Below are 21,078 nucleotides of genomic sequence, written 5' to 3' on the forward strand. Positions count from 1 at the left end.
TCTTATATATATGTTTTGGAGGTCTCTTTTACATTATATCCCTTACAAATTATTTCTTGTCCTCTGAGTGGTCGAGGTCATTGAAAGTAACAAAACATATTTCCACTTTCTGAAAATCCTAGTCCAACCATTTCCCTAGGGAAATAGTAATATATATATATACATATATATAACACAATACATTATTCAAAACAGTAGTTCAATATGAAAACTCCGTGAGAGACGTAGTTTCACGGAGTTTTCATATTGAATTACTGTAGTGAACCTACACTTTTTTGGACTCCGAGCAGAAACCAATTGCTGTTATATATATATATATATATATATATATATATATATATAATAAACATATTTTGTTTTGCTTTGTTTTGATACCGTCATTGCCAAGACTCCTGAAGAAGGCGGAGGCCGCTGAAAATTCAAGTCGAGTAAACTCATTCTTTATTGGCCAAAAATGCATTACCATGCAGTCTATTTCTTCATTATATCAAATCCCGCTGCCACTGCAACGTTTGAAGGCCCGTTGCATCTAAACAAAAGAAGGGGGACATGAAGCGAGACGTCACCAAGTGGTGGATGCGATGTTGTGGATGGATCTGACAGTGACCATACGAAGTGCTCAAGAGGGTACGATGTCATTTGCTTTGTGATTTTTTACGAAATGACCGAACGAATTTGCAGCGCGTGATGTCGCAATAAATTGCTTCGCGACATAATTTTACAAATGTTGTACTACACGTGTATTTGGGCACGTGTATTTGGAATGTCGTCATAAAAAACGACGTCATTTTCCAAATACAACATGAGGGTGTCAAACATGCCAATATTCCGAAAAGTTGCATTTAGGAGACATTTTTTTTTTTTTTTATGGAACCGCACGAAACTCTTTCTCCAATCATTAGAGGATACAGGAGAGCCATATGCAATATCAGTTAACATAAGCTGCACAACTTTAGATTATAGCTATTAGCCATCCATTCTCACTATATACGCAAGCTTCACCTAGCCCCTTTCTTCCAGTAGGGCCTGCATGCATTTTGATGATGTAACATGACCGAGTAAGGATTGTGGCCGAGTCGTGAGACTGGTGTCGAGAATTAGATGGCTTTTCTCTACACACCTCCCTACTTGAACTAAAGTACGGCAGCGAACAAGGCTAGAAAGCATAAATATATCGATGACGCATTAAGATTGCCTCTTTCCAGATAATGTTACTTTCCAACATGTGCGGCCAATAAAATTTCGACAATTGGTCAAGAAATATTAGATGTGCTGTATAATGCCGTAGAAGAAACAGCCATAGCTGTCGGCATTTATCCTTGCAGTTTATCAGTTTACAGCAGAATAGAAATAAAGAATATCTATTATAATCAGAGATGGGTTCCCCCGGAAATCTATAGCATTGCAATACTAGTACATAGACAGTACCAGTACGTAAATGCATAGTCATTGGTGTGGTGTGGGGCCGCCGCACCGGTCTATGATCATCACTAGGCCGAACCCGGTAGTAATGTGTGTCTCTTCCGCAACATCGCGATCTACCGTGTTATAGCCTGCCTGGATACACCGAACCGGCGAGAGACATAATAAACTTGTGCTGTTGCGAGGATAACGTCTATATCCCTCATATTTATATGGCCGTTACAGGATCTGTCTCAGATGTTTGATTGACTGCAGTAGCATTCCGTTGAGTCGTTTTGGTAAGTAAAAGGGCAGTTGCGTTTTGAACTGTGCAGGGCGGCTCAGGGACAAAATGAGATTTGAGTTGAGGGCGCATGCAATGAAAGAGTACAGTTCAAGCCTTCCCCCTTGCTTGAATATGATGGTCACGTGAACAGGGGTTAGTTGAAAGCGAAGAAAAGGATGGCTTGTCGTGCATGCAAAGATACGACGTGCCCGCACGTCATGCATGTTCAGTACAGTGCTCTCTGCGGCAGTGAGGTTTCGGCGACCGGTCGAGATTGAGAGGTACTGTCCTTTCTTTTTTTTATTCTAATTTAATGACTTATTGATACCATTCCTGACATAATTTCATTGGTTATATACATTTTACATTCTTAATGAGACTTATGAGCTTTAAGTTATTGAATATAATTGACGGAAAGCCAGGCAATCCGTCTCAGAAAAGGGAAGAGCACGTGTTTTTTTCATTCATTCTCCATTTTCCATTGTTGTAACTCCGTCAGTCTGTCGTGAGCTGCAGAATCTAGTGTAGTTGTATGAATTCATTGCCTGCATGTCTAGCAATGGCGTTGCGTTGGATTTCATGCAAGGTAAAGTGGACAGTGATGTTAAGAAAATGTATAACATATGATTATTGAGGTGTAGGCTGTCTGTAATAGAGGATTCGTACACCCTCGAGAACATTGGGTCATTGCTTTTGATACTTAACGTTACATGAGAAGGTACTGGTCAATATGGGCTTCTTTTACTTTAACTATACACAGCCCTGTCGCTGTACACAAGTGTAAGTCGCGACAGGGCTGTACGGTGTGGACACTCCGTAATCTCTGTATTCGGGGCGCCGACGCGATTTTGAATTTAATGTACCATATTTGTTACTAAGACTACATAAGGTGAAAACTTTATCTATTTAGCTACCGTTTTCAGCTATTGATATTGATATACTCATTTTATAACTTACCAAAAATTGCACCTTTTTTAATCCTGTACGCCGCAGAAATCGTAGAAATTGCAGAAATGATTCGAAATGTCGGCGCAGCACTGGGCAAAGAGGGCGCTGTCGACTTCGCGGGCGTACAAACTCTAGCAGCGCAATTTGCATCGTTCAAAGCTGGGAAAGGTTTATTTTGAATGGCCCCGCAATGATCACAGCATTCCGGGTTAAGGTTGGACTTTTTGCTCAGTGTATGTTGCGTGAGGGCTCACTATGGACTGAAATACCATGCTCATAGTCCAAGTATCTCAATTCACGTGAGTGATTCGTAAAATGTGTGAAAAGAATGTAGAAATTTTCAATAGTTTTGTTGTTGTGTGGCCGTGTTCGAGGGGTTTAGTAGACATGTGTATGGGGTTCCGTAGATATGTGTATCACACACCGTCAGACCCCGTGCTAGCTTAGCGCACGGGGTCTGGTCGGGCTAGGGCTTCTTGTGAATTGGGTGTACAGTCAGTGGGTGGGCATGGTGGAAGTTCTTTAAATTGTTCAATTTGTTACTTGTCTATTCATCAGGGGCTTCTAAAGCCTAGTAAAAATTTAAAGGGGTTTATTTGCAGCCTGCTGTTGACTAGGAGTATCTAGCCACATGTAATTTAGTTCTGGAACTTCTTCCTGTTCAGTACACCTCTGCTCTGGTGCATCATATAGGGTAAGGGCACCAGTATTCGGTCACTTATCACTAGTCACCAGCCAGTAAGTTCAACTGTCACAACACACGCAAATCACACTCATTCACATACTTGCACACTCATGCACAACAGGAAACTCCCTTGGCCCCCTCCAAAAATCCATCCAAAATCCCAAATTTTACCGTCAAAAGTGCAGAATCGGCGCTACTTTCCAAAAGTGCGCGCGGATAAGGCCCAGTTTTAAGAGTACGGGTCGCCGAAAAAGCGCTAAAAATCGAGAAATACGCCGTTCTCTCGCGGGATTTTTCGGTTATCGCAAGCTTGGAGTGTAATGGTATCCTCAAAAACGCAAAAGAAAAACAAAATGTCTGAACGTGCCGATACAGTGTCCCAATGTACAAGGGTTGAATGCAAGTGCCGAGGCCCCAGTATTCGGTCACCAACGGCCGCCGCAACGTCCCGATGCAATTTTGCGCCAACAAGGTAGCGCGCACGCGCGTTTTCAGCTGCCTTGAACACGCATTGACTTTGAACGCGCACATCGCGTGACCGAATACTGGAGCCGATGACCGTATACTGGGGAATTTTCATGGTGAAATATTTCGCGATTTTGTGCAATTCTGTGAGATATTTAACCCGTTCCTTCCGCAATTCTCTGAGTGCCTTTAATGCCCCCAAACGAGATTCTTTTCGCCCGTTGACAGAGAGGCACACGGGTTGGTAATCCAGCTGTGTGAAGGCAGTCAAGCGGTTCATTGTGTCCCCCTTTCTACGGTCAACTACATGTGCCCGTGAACAATAGAAATATCAATCGGGTGCGAGGTATGAATAGAGCGTGCGCTGATGAGCTCTCAGAATCTTTTGTTCTACACAAAACCAGGTACCTGAATGAGGTGACTGGGGTCAGCGAACCCGCATTTCTAACTGATCTCGGCCTTGATCATTATGTACATGTTCGTACGAGTTTACAGCAGAACAAGCAAAAATTTAAATCAGGAAAAGATACATAATACTGTAAAACCCCCTCCTTTCTTAACAGCAGCAAAACAAATCCTGATAGAATAAACTCTGATCTTTTTATCAAACCCACTTTTCTGAGCATTTTAACACAAAGAAACATGAATTTAGGCCACTGAAGCAGACACCCTTGTCTTCATTTTGGGGACCTGGTAAACCAGGTTCCCGTATATCACTTGCTCCCACGGGAACCTGGTAAACCAGGTTCCCGTAAGGAACGGGTTAACGAAATGGAAGTTGAGATTAAAGACATTTGATATATTTCACATACATTGCTGTAGATATGATGTATGTATGTATTATTTTAGTTTGAAAAATATTGCAAAAAAGCTTAAGTGACCGAATACTGGGGATGTTACCCTAGTACATGTACTCTGAACTTGTCTAACTCGCAGGGGGCATCTATGATCTAGACCACCTACACACAATGTTGCAATTTTTGTTGGCATGTGGCAAGAACTTGCCTGCAAGTGGCAACCTTGTTTACTCTAATACTGTAGCAATGGCTAATGCCCTGAAGTATGAATGATGTTGCTACATCCATGCCTTCAGATTTCAGAAGACTTCCATGTTATGAATAGGATTATTAATTATGTCCCCCTCGCCCTCCCCCATCTTCCACTAATTTTTGCCATACCACTCTACACTACCCTACACTGGTCAGTTTAGCTCATGCAAGGATGCACACACACTCACATTTGGCAAGTGGTGGGGTATTGATTAGGTGGCCATAGCAGATGGGGGGGGGGGGGGGAACATACAATGTACAAATCAAATGGAAGTCTTAGCTACATTACTGTAAAACCAGAAATGTTCATGGCATGAAACTTTCACAAATTGGAGCTGATTGCCTTTTTCTTGGCATGATATTTTCACAAATTCTCAAAGCTACAGGCATTTGCTGCATTGTGTAGACAAGCTCTTCTGTGGGCCTTTTCCTTTCACAAATCTTGGCCTGTCGCAAAATTTGTGAAAGTTTCATGCGCACAGAAATTTTGTGTTTTACAGTATTCACCCAGTAACTGTTAGCTGGTAAATTTTATGTTAAAGTCAAGTGATAACTTACCTTATTGACCTTGTGCCTATTCTTGAAAAGAGGTGAACAGTGAAAATTACATGTAAATCGCTCTGCTACCGAGATGGAATCACATCTTGTGTGAGAATTACATGGTACAGTATTCATCGCATAATCGGGACAGGTTGGGAGTAGCAAACACGGCCCCTTTAAGCGGGGTGCCCGATTTCTCGATGAGCACTCACCATACACTAACGGCATAGGACATGTACATGTAGTGCACACACACACACACACACACACACATGCATACTGACATACTGTACATGTACATGAATACACAACCACGCTACCCCTCGGCGCGACCCTCTAGCTCTCCCTGCACATGGCTTTGCTTATATGTAGGGGAGAAGAATGTTCGCGAAAGCACGTGTTTCGCAGTGGCATGGATACATTGTACTTATACACGATGCTTTCGTGGCTATGCATGTACATGTACTGGATGGACGGAGGTCAAAACACACCAGTCCGAAGCTTGCTTTGTAAGTTCGATGTAAACGACAACTGATAGGGAATCTTTGAGATATTGTTGTGGTATTTTGGTAGATTTTTTGTGTAAAATATCAACAAAATCAAAGATCGCTTGAAGAAAAATTGTCCCGTTTATCAGAAGAGGTCCCCGCCCGATTATCCAGTGAAAATAACATGCATTGGAAATGTTTCTGGGAAGCATATGTCATTTAAGCGAGGTTCCCAATTATCAGATGCCCGATTATGCGATGAATACTGTACTTGCAATCGTGTAGATTCTTTATTCATTCCATGTTTTTCTTGGAAACTATCAATTTACCGGTAAGATTAGAATTTAATAAGACAACTGAGATGAAAAGAAAGACAGGTATATTTACAGTAGAAGAATTTGAGTGTTTGTTCAACTTCAATTTGTCACTGTCAGGAAATGGTAATGGCCGCTGCTTGAAAGCAGAAGATGACAGGATCAAGTAACTGGCTGGTTCCTTCCTTTCTCACTTGGTCTATCATTGAATGGGCTATCTTACTCACTTAGTTCTGCTGTGTAGAAATGTCGTGTCACAATGCACTTGTCAATTGTAGTCCCGACCCCTGGGTACCCGGGATGGCCGGGATTTGCATTTTACCCACCCAAGTCCCGGTCAAGTCCATGACAGGCTAGGTAATATTTATGTGGAAATCTCCAGCCACATCCCAGACAGGCTGGGCATTACAGTGTAGTTGAGAAGAAATCCTCGCCAACTCCCCAACAGGCTAAGCATCATTTGAGGCCCTCAAAAATATTCCTCAATAAAATTATCATCCTCAAATCCAGGTATTTCCCCAACCCAACCAGGCAAAATAAATTATCTTTCCCAGATGAACCCTGGTATATTCCCAGCCCACCCTGGCAAAATAAGTGAATCTCCCCTGACAAACCTGTATTCTCGACTAACCTGGGAGGGGGGGGGGGGGGGGAATCCCTGGCAAAGTTGGATGCAAGTCCCGGCCATCCCTGGGTGCCCAGGGGTCGAGACTACAATGGACAAGTGCATACTGTAACTGGTGACAAAGTCGTTTGGAACGGTTGTCATTCAGTTGCATTCAACGTCACGGTCGTATTCAGATTGTGTGTCAGCTTTTGCTGACCTTGGAAGTACAAAGCTTAGGGAAAGATACACGAGTGTATTCCACATGAAATTTTTGTTTTTCAGTTGAGGGGATCAGTGGAGGTTAGAGGTCAAGGTGAAATATACAACATCTGTAGTACACGGAGAGAAGAAAAAAAATCAGTAAGAAAACATATTTGAGAGCAGTAAGAAAATTATGGAAATGAGATGATTTAAACTGGGAATCAAATGCTACATTACTCGAAGTGATTTCATGAGGCGACTACATGAAGATTGTTATCTTTTTTTCCCTGTCTTTTGTCTCTAATTACCAGAGCCTGTTATGGTGAAATGGTACATTTAAAGGGATCGTATAGTTTTGGTTGAGACCTAATTTCAAGTTTCCAACATTTTTTGGTGAGATAATGAGAAACCTCTTATGAAATACATGTATGAAAGAGCATGTAATTCCACGAAGAATTCAATGTTTATTTGATGAAAATTGGGTTTGAAATGGCGGAGGTATCCAAAACAGAGTGATTCTAATAAAGTGTGGGACCCACACTTTAACACTTTATTACGATCGCTTTGTTTTACAGTGAAACCCCGTTATAACAAGTTCGGTTATAACGAGGTGATCGCGTCGGTCCCGTTTTCCTTTGCGTGTCAACCTATGGCAGAATGAATCGGTTACAACGAGTTCGGTTGTAACGAGGTTCCGGCTATAACGAGGACAATTTCGGTGCATCATGATAAAGATAAACATAAGCAATTTGATCGGAACGAGGTTCCATTTCTTGACTTGCCGCTTTCAAACACACGACAAACGAAACATTTAAAGCCGAATTCACGCTATCCATGTCTTTTTACTGTTTTGCAGAGAGGCGTTCCTTCCATGTTTTCTTCTAAACCACACGATAAGACATAGGAATACCTTCCGATGTTCCTACTAAATTATTGAACATAATCATTCGATTTTCTTTTTCGCGAGATACGCGTGCGTGATATTAGGTCAGACCTCAGCGCAACGAGAAAAAAAAAGAAAGAGATAATGCATTCAGAAACTGTTCATGTACAGTACATGTATCTACACTCGTGGCCAGAATGCGTGTGCAACTCATCATGATATCCTTTCCATTTTTTGTTCCAACTTTCAGTTCTTTTGCTGGTTAGCAAATATGAGTGTGTATGATTAAAGCTGAAATAATTAATGAAATCAGCACGATCTGGCCGGGTGACAGTAGTGTAAAAATAGTTGAATAACACGTTTACCTACTTAAACGGTGTTCAGAAAAAGAAACAAACGCATTTAACAGTTTGAATAGATCCGGATTTGTTCATTATCACAATTTTAACACTGCATTTCACAATGAAGATCCATCTTTCTTTCAGAATGGTCTACAAGGTACAGATTTGCGTAAAAAGGACCACAACCTTCCAAATTCATTCCTGTCGCACGTTTTTCAAGAACGGATGTACAAAACACAAAGAGATTTTTGGAAGAAAATAACACGTTTTTGATCCCTTCAGGCGCAACAATCGTGCATTAAGATTACAGCCGAAATCATTCATGAAATCATCGCATTCCCGCTAGGCACCAACAGCGTAAAATACCTCGCAAGTTACGGTAAACAGCGCATGTATGTTACTCTGAATTCATCGCGATCTCGCCGGGTGACAGTGGCGTAAAAATAGTTGAATAGGCATGTTAACCTACTTAATTGGTGGGGTCAAAAGGGGCCTGAGCTTTTGTCCTAGCAGAATCTTCGTCAGAGGCAAAATGACCATTTTGCCTCTGACGAAGATTTTGCTAGGATCAAAAGCTCAGTCCATTTTACTGACTCCATTTTACTCCATTGGCTCGCCTTTATTGGATAAGCAGTTTTCAGCACCTTTTTTTTTGCTACTTAAAGGACAAGTCCACCTTCATATACATAAGGATTGAGAGAATGCAGCAACATTAGTCGAACACATCAGTGAAAATTTGAGGAAAATTTGACAATCCGTTCAAAAGTTATGAATATTTTAAGTATCTGCGCAGTCACTGCTGGAAGAGAAGACTACTACAGTGTATGATGTCACTTGCGTACAACTACAAAATGTATATAAGGAAAATAAAAAGAGAATTTCACAAAACTTTACTTTTTGAATAAAGTGCACAGTTCTTCGACTTGCTACTGACGTATGTTAAGGTAATATTATTCCCCCTGCCTTCTGAAAGAGAGAAGTCGAGTGTTCTTTTGTTATGCGAGAAAAATGGAAATATGTTGAATTTTCTTTATTCTTTCTTTATATTGCTGTACTCATGTGACATCACAAGATATAGTAGTCTTTTCATCCAGCAGTGACTGAGCAGAAACTTCAAAAATTCATAACTTTTTAACGGATTGTCCGATTCTGCTCAAACTCTCACTGATGTGTTCTATTAATATTGCAGCATTTACATGTACTCAACCCACATGTCCATGAAGGTGAACTTGTCCTTTAATTGGTGCTCAGAAAAAGAAACAAATGCATTGAACAGGTTAAATAGATCTGGGTTTGTTCATTATCACAATTTTAACACTGCATTTTACAATGAAGATTTGTCTTTCTGTCAGAATGGTCTGAGAGGTACAGATTTGCGTAAAAAAGATCACAACCTTCCAAATTCAATCCTGTCGCATATTTTTCAAGAACAGATGTAAAAATGCGAAGAGATTTTCAAAAGAAAATAAAGAACGCAATTTTAATCCCTTCGGGTGCAACGATCATACGTTGTATAAAGACTACAGCCGAAATGATTCATGAAATCATTGCATTCCCACTGGGCACCAACAGCGTAAAAATACCTTGCAAGTTACGATAAACAACGCATGTATGTTACTCTACAAATTTTGTAATTGCGCTGGTGTTTAGAAAAACTTAACAAAAGCATTTTATACAATCTGATTTTAATTGTTCATTGTCATTTTACACTGTATTTCACAAACGAAAACATATCATTTTTTCAGAATGGTTCAACAGTTACACAAGAGGGAGAGATAGGTGTAGAAAGAATAATGAATATAATAAAGGCCTACTTCTCAAGAACATAATGTGCAACTATTATATGCGAATAGATTTTCGGAAGAAAAATAAAGAATTAACATACATGTATTTCAGCCCCTACTTTTTTCATCTAATTCACAAATAATTTCCCTTTATTCTCTCAATAATAATGATCCATAATTGTGTAATAACAATGCAGAGGATGTTCTTCTAAGTTCCATTGATTTGCATATAACGTCATGCTTATGTTTTTCTTTGTTTTTGATGCGTACGGTTATAACAAGGTATCGGTTATAACGAGGTAATATCGCCGGTCCCACAGACCTCGTTATAACGAGGTTTCACTGTACTTTGTTTGTGGATGTTTCAGTCATTCCAAACCCGATTTTCATCAAATGAACTTTGAATTCCTCTGAAAATGGTATGCTCTGTACTATTTCATAAGTGTTTTCTTGGTATCTCGCAAAAAGTTAAAAGCACAATTCTCATCTCCACCAATACTGTACCATCCCTTTAACCTTTCATGTGCACGGTAGAATTACAGTTGTAGTATCTACACACTGGAATGGGGTTATGAACTGAGTTTGCAAGTCTCTAACTTTTGCATCATCTCATTTTCTGTCAGATGTCTGCGAGTAATTCTGAAGACCGGACATCACCAGCTGCCAAGAAGCGGAGGCTCGAACAAGAGTCTAACAGTATCGACCAGAACTCAGTCAATTCTAACACAGTGAGTAGCGTAAAAAAAATGTTTGTATCTGTCTACTGATGAAGGTCAGCATCCATTGTGCAAAGTTATGACAAGTGATGCTGTGGAAATAGATTTGTGTATGCTTGTGTTTGTGTCAAGTATGGTTCAAGCTAACAAAAATTGATCCAAGTGATGAAGTTGTTACAGCGGGTTTTCATGAGACTTGTTGCATAAATGGTCCTGTTACAGAGCAGAATTTACCTGCTGAATGGATATGCAATACTTTGTCATGAACTTGGGTACAACTTCTGTCAAGTGTGTTGATAATTATTGGTATATTAGGAACTTCTGTGTGACTATTTAAAACTGGTGACATCCACTTTTTTTTTCCCAAACGTATGCTGCATGATACCTTGAATGGAAAGTGAGAGTTCATCTTTGATTTCTTGTCTGTTGTAGGGTGTCATGGCAAAGAATGGCGGGCAGAGTGAAATTGACGAGGGGCTGTACTCCAGACAGCTGTAAGTATCAAATTCATTCCATTCCATACCATCAAATCTAGGGCTCACCACGCATTGACTATTGCATTTGTATTTGGCAATAATTGAGATATACAAAATGTATATGATTTCATTCATTGTATAGCACATTGTGGGGGAGGTAGAATTTTCCACAGAAAAGGGATTAATTTCAGTTGCCCTATGTACTACTTGAAAGTTGCTGCAAGTGGCAAAGGAAGTTTAACTTCATTCAAAGTTTGTTAAATCTTTAATTCTTTTTTCAGGTATATTGTCAGCATTATTTATGTCACAGTGTTTCAAATGAGAAAGAAGAAAAGAGGGTAAGAAAAGTTGAAAAACTTGAAAGTGCTTTTCTGTGGACATGGGGAACGCCAGATTTCAGAATCTTGACTGTTTGTCACATGTTGATTGAACTGTCATGCAATGCCTCTAAAGGCTAAATATAGATAATCTGTGTTTCTTTGTTAAGCTACGTTCTGGGCCATGAGGCCATGAAACGTATGGGTCAGTCCAACGTCCTGATCTCTGGTATGCGCGGTCTCGGAGTGGAGATCGCGAAGAACGTGGTCCTTGGCGGTGTGAAGTCGGTCACCATCCATGATGAGGACGATGTGGTCATCCAAGATCTCGCCTCACAGGTCAGTCACAAACAGTATTCCGTGATGCACGTCATTTTGTTTTAGGTGTAGAAAAGTTCAGTACTCACAGGGCCAGATTGTTTACAAAATTATGTCTGTGTGTCATCCAAAGCCTCACACTCATCTAAATTGTGACATTGTGAATATGTACCCCACCTCCATTACCATAATAGCCTATTTATTCTCAAATGTTTATCCAAGCTATTGAACACTGTTACTTACACAGTAAAAGGTTGAATATGCATTTTCTAACTTTTGACCCTTTTTTCTATCTGTGTGCCATGTGCACAACTTGTCTGCAGTTTATAAGAGAATAGTAGGGCATAAAGACCATGTGACTTTCATTTTATTAGTGGATATCTGTCATGTGTTACCACCTTTATTGGCTTAGCACATGTTATCTATTGATGGAATTTATGCCTGGAGATGTCAAGGAACAGATTTTTAGTTACAAGTAGATCAAACTTAGATGTACAAGTGTATGTGTGCTTTCGCAAAGAGGGGCATAATTTGCTAGAATATACTAAATTGTGTGTTTTTATGCACTTTTTGTGTCAATCATTGATCATGTCCCACTCGTCCTCTAGCCTCGCTGCATCAAAGTGTGAACCATGTTTGGACTTCCGTAGAATATGGTAGCACCATTGATGCAAAAGCAAACTTCAATGTTCCTCGCATGCAGGCTGCTCTGTGGACGTGAGCAGTCTGCCGTACAGGTTTCAAACATCTCTAGTGTGTGTCTGTCTGCCTTGTTCACATATGTATGTAATAGGAATTACAATGCTACACTTATGAAAGTGTAGATGTACAAGTCACACATACCTTTTCATGCCGTAGAGACTTGCGCACTTGGTCATAGGAGACTAGCATGAATGTGCATCTATAACTTCAGAAGATTATGATTAGTACTAGAAGAAGAAAAAAGTAAAGATGAGTAACGATTTGCTGCACCGTCTGAATGTTTATTTATGCCTCCGCCACGAAGTGGTGCCGGAGGCATTATGTTTTCGGGATGTCCGTCCGTACGTCCGTCCGGTTTCGTTTACGCGATAACTTGAGTAATGTTTACTGGAATTTTACCAAACTTGGTCCAAGTATGAAGTATGATGGGGCAACGATTTGATAAGATTTTGGGTGAAATCGGCTAAAGGTCAAAGGTCAAAGGTCAAGGTCAAATCATGAAATTGTATCCGTTTACGCGATAACTCAAGACTGTATGGAGCAAATTTCACCAAACTTGGTCCAAGGATGATGTATGATGGGACAATTAGTTGAGTAGATTCTAGTGACATTGACAAGAGGTCAAAGGTCAAAAGGTTAAGGTCAAATGCTAAAAATGTTGCTATTTCCCCCATATCTATGCAATGCCCGCAGTTATTTTCTTGAAACTTAGTGTAGACATGTACTACTGCGTAAGGATTCTCCAGAGAGAGTTTCATGTCATAAGGTCAATGGTCAAATGGTCAAAGGTTAGGTGAAAATGTTGCAATATCACTTTTCTCGCAAATGGTTCAATGTATCTTCATGGAACATGGTACATATGCATGTACTGACTGGCAGGGATTATCTAGGGAATTTAGGGGTCATGGGTCAATAGTCAGGGGTTCAAAGGTCAAGGTCAACTCCTCAAAATGTTACTACTGTATTTCCCTCATACATGTATACTAGTATATGCAATGATTGCATTATTAGTTTTAAAAGTGTTTAATATATGTACATGTATGGAGATTCTCTTGGAAATTTCCAGCCAGAAGGTCAAAGGTCAAAGGTTAAGGGTCAAAGGTCAGGTTTAAATGAAAAAAAAAATATTTTGTACTGTAATTACACTCTTTCTTCATACCTTGAAAATTATACTCAATGCATAAACTTATAATAAGGTCGGTCAGAAGTCAAGTAAAAATTTTCAATTCCCCAAATATTTGTACCTGCACTCTTTAATAGACAATTATAGCAAACCCAGTTCGTGGAAAGTGAACATTCAAGATATTTCTGACAAACCTGTTATTTCGATATTTTGCCAGTTATGTGAAACTGTCATCACACATTGTCAAGACATTGTACTATACACCTATTGGGAGAATCATGCATTATGGCGGAGGCATCAGTCGCCGTAGCGACATTTCTAGTTCTAGTTTGATTTATGAGATTTGTTCCATAAAAGATACCTACACTGTAACTCTTATTGAAATTCAAGATGGGTTTTTAAATGGTGTGCCACAAGTCACTAGAAGTAGAGCCACTTTCTCACCATCGGAACTTTCAGAGAATAGATGAAATTTTATGTTTCTGTCCTTGGAGGTGGCACGACATCAAACTAAACCTAAAACCCTATCACAACCCTAACCCTAACTCCTTGGAGAAAATAAGACCGGAGCAACTGTCCCAACAGTTGCTCCGATCTTATTTTCTCCAAGGAGTTAGGGTTGTGATAGGGTTTTAGTTTGATGTGAGGATTTGGATTAGGGTTAGGATTATGTTTGTGGGTAGAAATTATGTTTGGCTTAGCGTGCAGATATATCATGGGAGCAATTGTCGCAGGAGCAAATGTCATGGAACCGTCCTCAGATGTATTGTATGCATGATATCGTCAGACCTGCACCCCAAATGGGAGGAAAAACATTATTTGACATTATATTGAGGAGTAATCAGTCCTATACGTGCCATTCATGTTGTAAAATAGTGATGCTTTTTCAAGGCACTACAAGAGGTAGTTTTCCTATTTTACCAGAGTGGGCAAAGGGGCAATGGTTGCATAATTTCAATGTGCAAGTGCCCATGTAAATTGCTTGCCCAATTTTGAGTTCTCATTGCCACAATCAAACAGGCAGAGTAGTTTGTTATACTTTTAACATCTTTGCTTTCATTCCCTTGCAGTGAATATGATAATTGTAAGTTTTGAATGCTGATTGCCATTTTTCTCTCACTAAAAGCTGTGGGAAATCTGATGTATGCGCTCACTGGAAATGAGCAGATGTATATAAAAGAAGCTATGTCTCTGTTGGTAAAATTGCATGGTCACTGAGCGTGCATGTGATGCTAATGCATGTTAGGATTTGCATCAACTCGAGCAGAACGTCATTGTTAAACTTTGGATCTGAAGTACCAGAAAATGTGGACTCCCCTTATAACAAATCTTGTGAAAATTGTGAAAATGCCCTCGATAACCATGGTGGATTGTGATCGGTCTGTCTTCATCTGCAGTTCTTCTTCAGAAAGGAGGATGTTGGCAAAAAGCGGGCAGAGGTAACAGAACCGAGGCTGGCCGAACTCAACAGCTATGTTCCCATCACGTCCAGCACGAGACCCCTGAATGAAGAATTTATCAGCAAATTTCAAGTAAGCCAGAGTCTCCATTCTTTGTATGATTGTTCAGTGCATCAATAAGATCTTGCTGTATTTGCACATTTACCATACTACAATATTGTGACTAAGAAGCTAATTTTAGAGCCAGAGGGATTGTGTTTTACAGAGGGTCTCATCTTGCCTTTTTGTTCTCTCTCTCAGGCTTTGAGCAGATTGTCTCTGATTTGCTTCATGGTTCAAGATTAATTACTCTTGGGGGGAAATTCTTCTAAAATGATTATGCTAAACACATGGTTATAAATACAGTACGCGCAATAAGAAACGCCTCCGTCAATTTCGTTTTCCAACGAAAGTTCGTTATCGATCGAGTAGCAACGAAATCTGGACGAAATTTGGACGAAATTTCGTTATCGATCCATTAGCAACGATTCTGACGCTTTGTGGACGCTTTGTGGACGCATTTCACGCACGACCGCCCGCTCAATTCCGTTCGGCAAATGCGTTGCTCGTTCGGAAAATGCGTGTTCGGAGCTCGGCAGTTTCGTCCAAATTTCGTTAGAAGCGTCCGTGATCCAAGGCGCACATGGAATACAGTACACACGTGTGTGTGTAGTGGCCACATCCACAGCCGCTAGCCGGCAAGAATCACTGCAAGATTAGACTAAACAAGTAGCACAGCGGTCGGGAATGAGAACAGTAGACAGGCGTGGAATTCACCTGATACACATAATAATATTAAAAATGGTAACATGTATACATATATCGATGCCGTTTTCATTGAAGCAATTTGTAAAAGTTTTAGTTTCCCTTACCCTAACGGCACCGTTAGCAGATTATTCACTGCATTTAGTGAAAGTCACCTGATACATCACATGGTGGTATGCGGGCTGCATGCAACCAGGGAATGTGCACGTATGGGAAAGGCGAGTGCGCCGTATGTGCGTCGCCATTGCTATGGCATGGCTCGCTCGGCTGAACGAAACAGAGATGTTATACGATGTAGTAGTTCACGTGTTTTGTTTTGTTTTTTACAAGCAGAAAATAAACAACTGTTGATCATGAAATAGACTAAATTACCAATCAGAGATCATTCGGGTTCATGGTATTTAAGAGAAATCACGCAATTTTGGCGAGGGTGAACCCACAGGAACCTTATCGTAGAATGCCGACCAAAAAGAAAATGGTTTCACTAAAATTGCGTGTACGTAAAATCCATTTGAGTATAGAAAGAAAATTAACCCCCAAAAAGAGGAAAAAGAAATTAGAAGGATTTGTTCGCCGTTATTTGGTCATTAGATATATTTTCTTTCTTCAGCAATTGCGCGTTACATTGCCCGTTTTTTTATTGAATCAGGGCCCTGTTGCATAAAACCCTTACCGCTGGACTTACCGCTCCTTTCTAGCGGTAAGTCTTCAAATCAGCGGTAAATTTTATAATCCTTGATGCTGATTGGCTGTGATGCCTAATTTTGACGGTAGTTACCATTGAAATTCAATGGTAAGTTTTATGCAACGGGCCCCAGAAAAGCAAAAAAAAAAAAAAAAAATATATATATATATATATATATATATATATATTCAAAACAAGACAATACGTTTAATTCTTAGTTTGATATCGTTTATTTCTTTATTGGACAGAGAGATAATTCAGACGGTACGTGGAATTTTCAAAGCGACTAATTCAGACTGATTCTTAGTTTGACTTGGCTCTTTCTTTCTTTCTTTTTTCTTTTTTTTTTGGGGGGGGGGGTGGGGGTTGAGGGTCATGTTCGTTGTACCCATGCACCCATAAGGTTCGTTAGTACGAAAATGAAACATTCAGATACACGCGACTTCCCTATACACGAAAAATAGATGTTCGTAAATGTGATAGTCAAATTATGATTCATAATCCGAAAATGCACGAATGTTTGTGATTGGATTAGGTGCGTTATTGTCGGATTAGCAAACCTTCGGAGTACTGTAGTATCGAGCCTGTTGTATTCACGGATAAACGAACTTTTGGAATAATGAATTTTATATTCAGAGCAAGACAATAAGTTTAATTCTTATTATAGTTTGACATCGTTTATTTCCTAGTTGTGAAGCGGGAAGCGAGAGATAATTCTGAAAAGAAGTATACAGACGGAACATGAAATAGGGCCTATTCAAAGCAGCTATGAGATTAAATCTTAAGTTGTTTATTTGTTTGTTTGCTTGCTTGTTTGTTGTTATGCTCAAGTGTTGGTGTAATTATATATACATTTTTATTTTATTTTTTTTTTAAGGGGGGGAGGCATTTTTTGTAGTACCCACTGCACGTAAAGTTCGCTGATGCGAAAGTGATAAAATGTTCCGTAACACGCAAATCCCCTACACCATAGATGTTCGTACCTAGTGTGAAAATAAAATGTATTACTATTATTATTTTTTTCCCCATTGTTCGATTAGCAAACCTTCGGAGTGTCAATCCTTTCGTTTTCGGATAAACGAACTTCCTTAACTCACAACACCACTTTCAGAGTAACAAACTAGTCATTATTTTATTCGGGCATTGAGAATACACGTAGTTCAGGAAAATCTTTAAGGCAAGAATTACGATGGATTCTTAGTTTGAAATCATTTTATTGATTTCCGTGGTGTTCATTATTCCGAAAAAGAAAACGGGTGCGCTATTCCGATGGTTATAGCCTTTAAACAAGGCGACTCGCTCTGCGTGCCCCCGTATAGCGCGTTTACCCCACAAACCTGTTGGCGGCGCCGGCGAGCGGAGCGAGCCGCCTTTATCCACTCGTTCAGGGATGTGTACTTTTGTCGTTGTTGTTGCTTTATATTCTTTGACAAATTTGCGTACAAATTTGACGCAGAAAATACACACGGCACACTAGGCACACTACTTAATATTAACGAGGCTTGCCTTGGTGCCGTGTGTATTTTCTGCGTACACATCCCTGAACGAGTGGATAAAGGCGGCTCGCTCCGCTCGCCGGCCAACAGGTTTGTGGGGTAAACGCGCTATACGGGGGCACGCAGAGCGAGTCGCCTTGTTTAAAGGCTACGATGGTTACGGCGTTATTTCGAATCCGAAACACGCATATTCCTTGTGCCTATCCATGTTTGTTGATTCGAAAATGTAATCATGCTACGGGTAATTGCTATGGGGCCATATATTGTTTTATTTCTGTCTATTGTTATATTATTATTATTATTATTATTATTATTATTATTATTATTATAATTATTATTATTATTATTATTATTATTATTATTATTATCGTCTTTAACATTATTAACCAATATTTTGATTAACGAGCATTTTGTTGGCTGTTTTTTTTTTTTTTTTTGGGGGGGGGGGGGGCATTGCCCGATTAGCAAACCTTCGGAGTGTCAATCCTTTTGTTTTCGGATGAACGAACTTCCTTTCCTCAGAAGAAGAAATCAGAGTAACAAACTAGTCATTATTTTATTCGGGCATTGGGAATAGTTCAGGAAAGAAATAGAAGGGAGGAATCCGAAACACGCATATTCCGTGTGCTTATTTATACGTAATGTTTATTGATATGCTGCGGCTAAGGGCCTATTGGAGGTCGTTATACCTCTCGTTTGGTGTACGATTTCTTTCGTTTCATATCACTTTATTTGTTCCCTTCATATTCTTAATCTAAAGGTAATTCTTTCAATTGCCTCGCACTGTGTACATGCATTTTCGTAACGGCGATTTCCCGCTTTGCTGCAGTATTTCGAAGGGTGTTTGATGCCAGCCGCTTCGGTGTGCTCTGTGGTAATGTTTATGTAGTTGTCGGGGAGGTTGTTGATACTTTGTTGACATTTATTTTCGTACAGGCAGGGGCGGATCCAGGAATTCTGTAACAGGAGGGGGGAGGGGCGCAACTAATATTTCTGGTGCCACTTCCGGGTTTCACTTCTATTTTTTTTTTCACGATTTAATAAAGGGGGCCTGCGCCTCATGCGCCCCCTCTGGATCTGCCACTGCTACGTGTTTATCTCGAGTGATGGTGATCGTGTTTCTAAATGTTTATAAAAAAAGGACATTATCTGAGTGATGCCTGATGATAGTGCAGGTGATGATAATCAACGATGCTGATGTAAAAGACGGCTTGCTGTGGATGCTGAGCGTTTATACGTGCCCTTCGTTTATTTAAATAAGTTTTCCCTCTTTTACTCTTCTTTCCCCTCCCAAGAATGATAAAAAAAGAAAATACTGTACCTACACCTCACAACAAAAGGAACCACGTGTGAACAACCATCGTTAAGTTCAATCGAAACGTTCATTATTAGCAAAGAATAAGGGGAAAACACGAGTGACGGAAAATGATAGAAGCGACGAGATTGTCTTCTTGTGTATAATGCGGTCTCTTGGGATTGGAAAAACCCCACCCTCGGATCCCTTTGTGGAAATTTCCACAAAACCAGGTGCGTGCCAGACCCCAGGTGCCAGACGAAAGAATGCGCGCACTGGTGTAGTATATCGATCGAAGAATTCGCTGGTGAGTTGAGTTAAAGGAATCATTGCAAAGATGTTCTGATTCTTTCGCCTTTCTTTAGGCGCATACATCGAATAGTCGATTATTGCGTACTTGATCTAAGTACAATGTATTTATATGTTCCCGAGCTGTAAAAAGGAATTGATTGATCACTCAAAAATGCAATCACAGATTATGAAAGGTCTCATATGCCTAGACAAATTCACTGAGATGTCCTATGTGAGATGCAGCCACCACCCGATTAAACAGCAAAATTATGACAGTAAAATTTCACGCTCACCAAAACTGCCTATTACTTTTCATATGAATTTTGGTTATCAACACTCGTTCGTGGATTTGTTTGTTTGCATGTTTTGTGTGTATTATTCCTCGATCCTGAAAGACGTAATAATTATTCGCATCGAACGTAAACTGTTTACCGTAACTAAGCCTATTATGGCGCATTCAACTTGCAGTAACCTCTAAGGCAGTAAGTTAGTAGCACATGGTGCATTCCTTTGAACCACATGTTTCGCATATCGGCACATCCAAACACATTAGCGATCGTCGTTTACAATGGCAAACTTTCCGATTACAGTCAAGGGAGAAGAAATCGTAATACTGTACATGTACTTACGAAAGTGATTATGCTTAAGATCAAATAAAATGAAGAAGTTTGAAAACAACTTGGCAACACTCAATCAAGTTTTTCATTCTCTCACACAAAAGCTCTCTTGAGAAAATGAAAGCATTCCCCCTCCCCTGCTAGATAATGGAAGTTTTCATTACTAGCCCAGCAAGTTTTGGGAGTGTACATGAATGTTTTTAGGATAGAGTCAAAAGGGACCTAAGCTTTCGATTATAGCAGAATCTTCGTCAGAAGCAAAATGGCAAATAGGCAGAAAAAGCAACCACACACATGTAAAGCGACTTCACACAACAAGAACAGTCAGGGCAAAGGGACACGGAACAAAGAAAACAAAAGGAGAGGGTAGGAAGTCATGGGCAAGGAGCCCAACAGGTAAAGGGAGGGGGATTAGAGCAGGAGGATGGACAGACAAAAGGCAGGGGAAGGTTAGTAATGGTCGCTGTGAGGGCCAGGGGGCAACCATTGAAGGAAAAGGATGAATATGGAGGCAACATCAAACAAGATAAGGAACAACAGAGAGATAAAGAAAGGTAAAGCGTGAAATAGCAACAGCAAAGGGGGGGGGGGGGGGTGAGCAAACAGCAAGCCCTAGAAAGGATCTGTACAAGTACCAAGAGGATGCAACAAAATGAAAGTGAGAGTCAATCAACAAATGCAATTAACCATATCAAAGTATGGTAATATTAATACAGTAATAATGATGATATTGACAAAACAAATTAGAATAATAATCATTAAAGCACATAAAAAAAGGGGGACACAAAGTCCATGGGAGAGAAAATGTATACTTGCAAAGCAAGTATCAATAGGCAAAATAAATACA

At 40.0% G+C, this 21,078-nt stretch overlaps 1 protein-coding gene across 1 annotated transcript in view; it reads left to right on the forward strand.

The window, feature by feature from the left end:
- The first annotated feature begins 1,863 nt into the window (after nt 1-1,863).
- Nucleotides 1,864-21,078, forward strand: part of LOC140242731 (ubiquitin-like modifier-activating enzyme 1) — a 42,793-nt gene continuing 23,578 nt past the window's right edge. Inside the window, exons 1-5 of the mRNA XM_072322494.1 lie at nt 1,864-1,968; nt 10,616-10,720; nt 11,141-11,202; nt 11,672-11,840; nt 15,042-15,176. Coding sequence (XP_072178595.1) covers nt 10,616-10,720; nt 11,141-11,202; nt 11,672-11,840; nt 15,042-15,176 — 471 coding nt within the window. The 5' untranslated portion in view covers nt 1,864-1,968. The remainder of the gene's footprint in view (nt 1,969-10,615; nt 10,721-11,140; nt 11,203-11,671; nt 11,841-15,041; nt 15,177-21,078) is intronic.

This window comes from Diadema setosum, chromosome 2 (genome assembly GCF_964275005.1).
Source record: "Diadema setosum chromosome 2, eeDiaSeto1, whole genome shotgun sequence".
Lineage (NCBI taxonomy): Eukaryota > Metazoa > Echinodermata > Echinoidea > Diadematoida > Diadematidae > Diadema > Diadema setosum.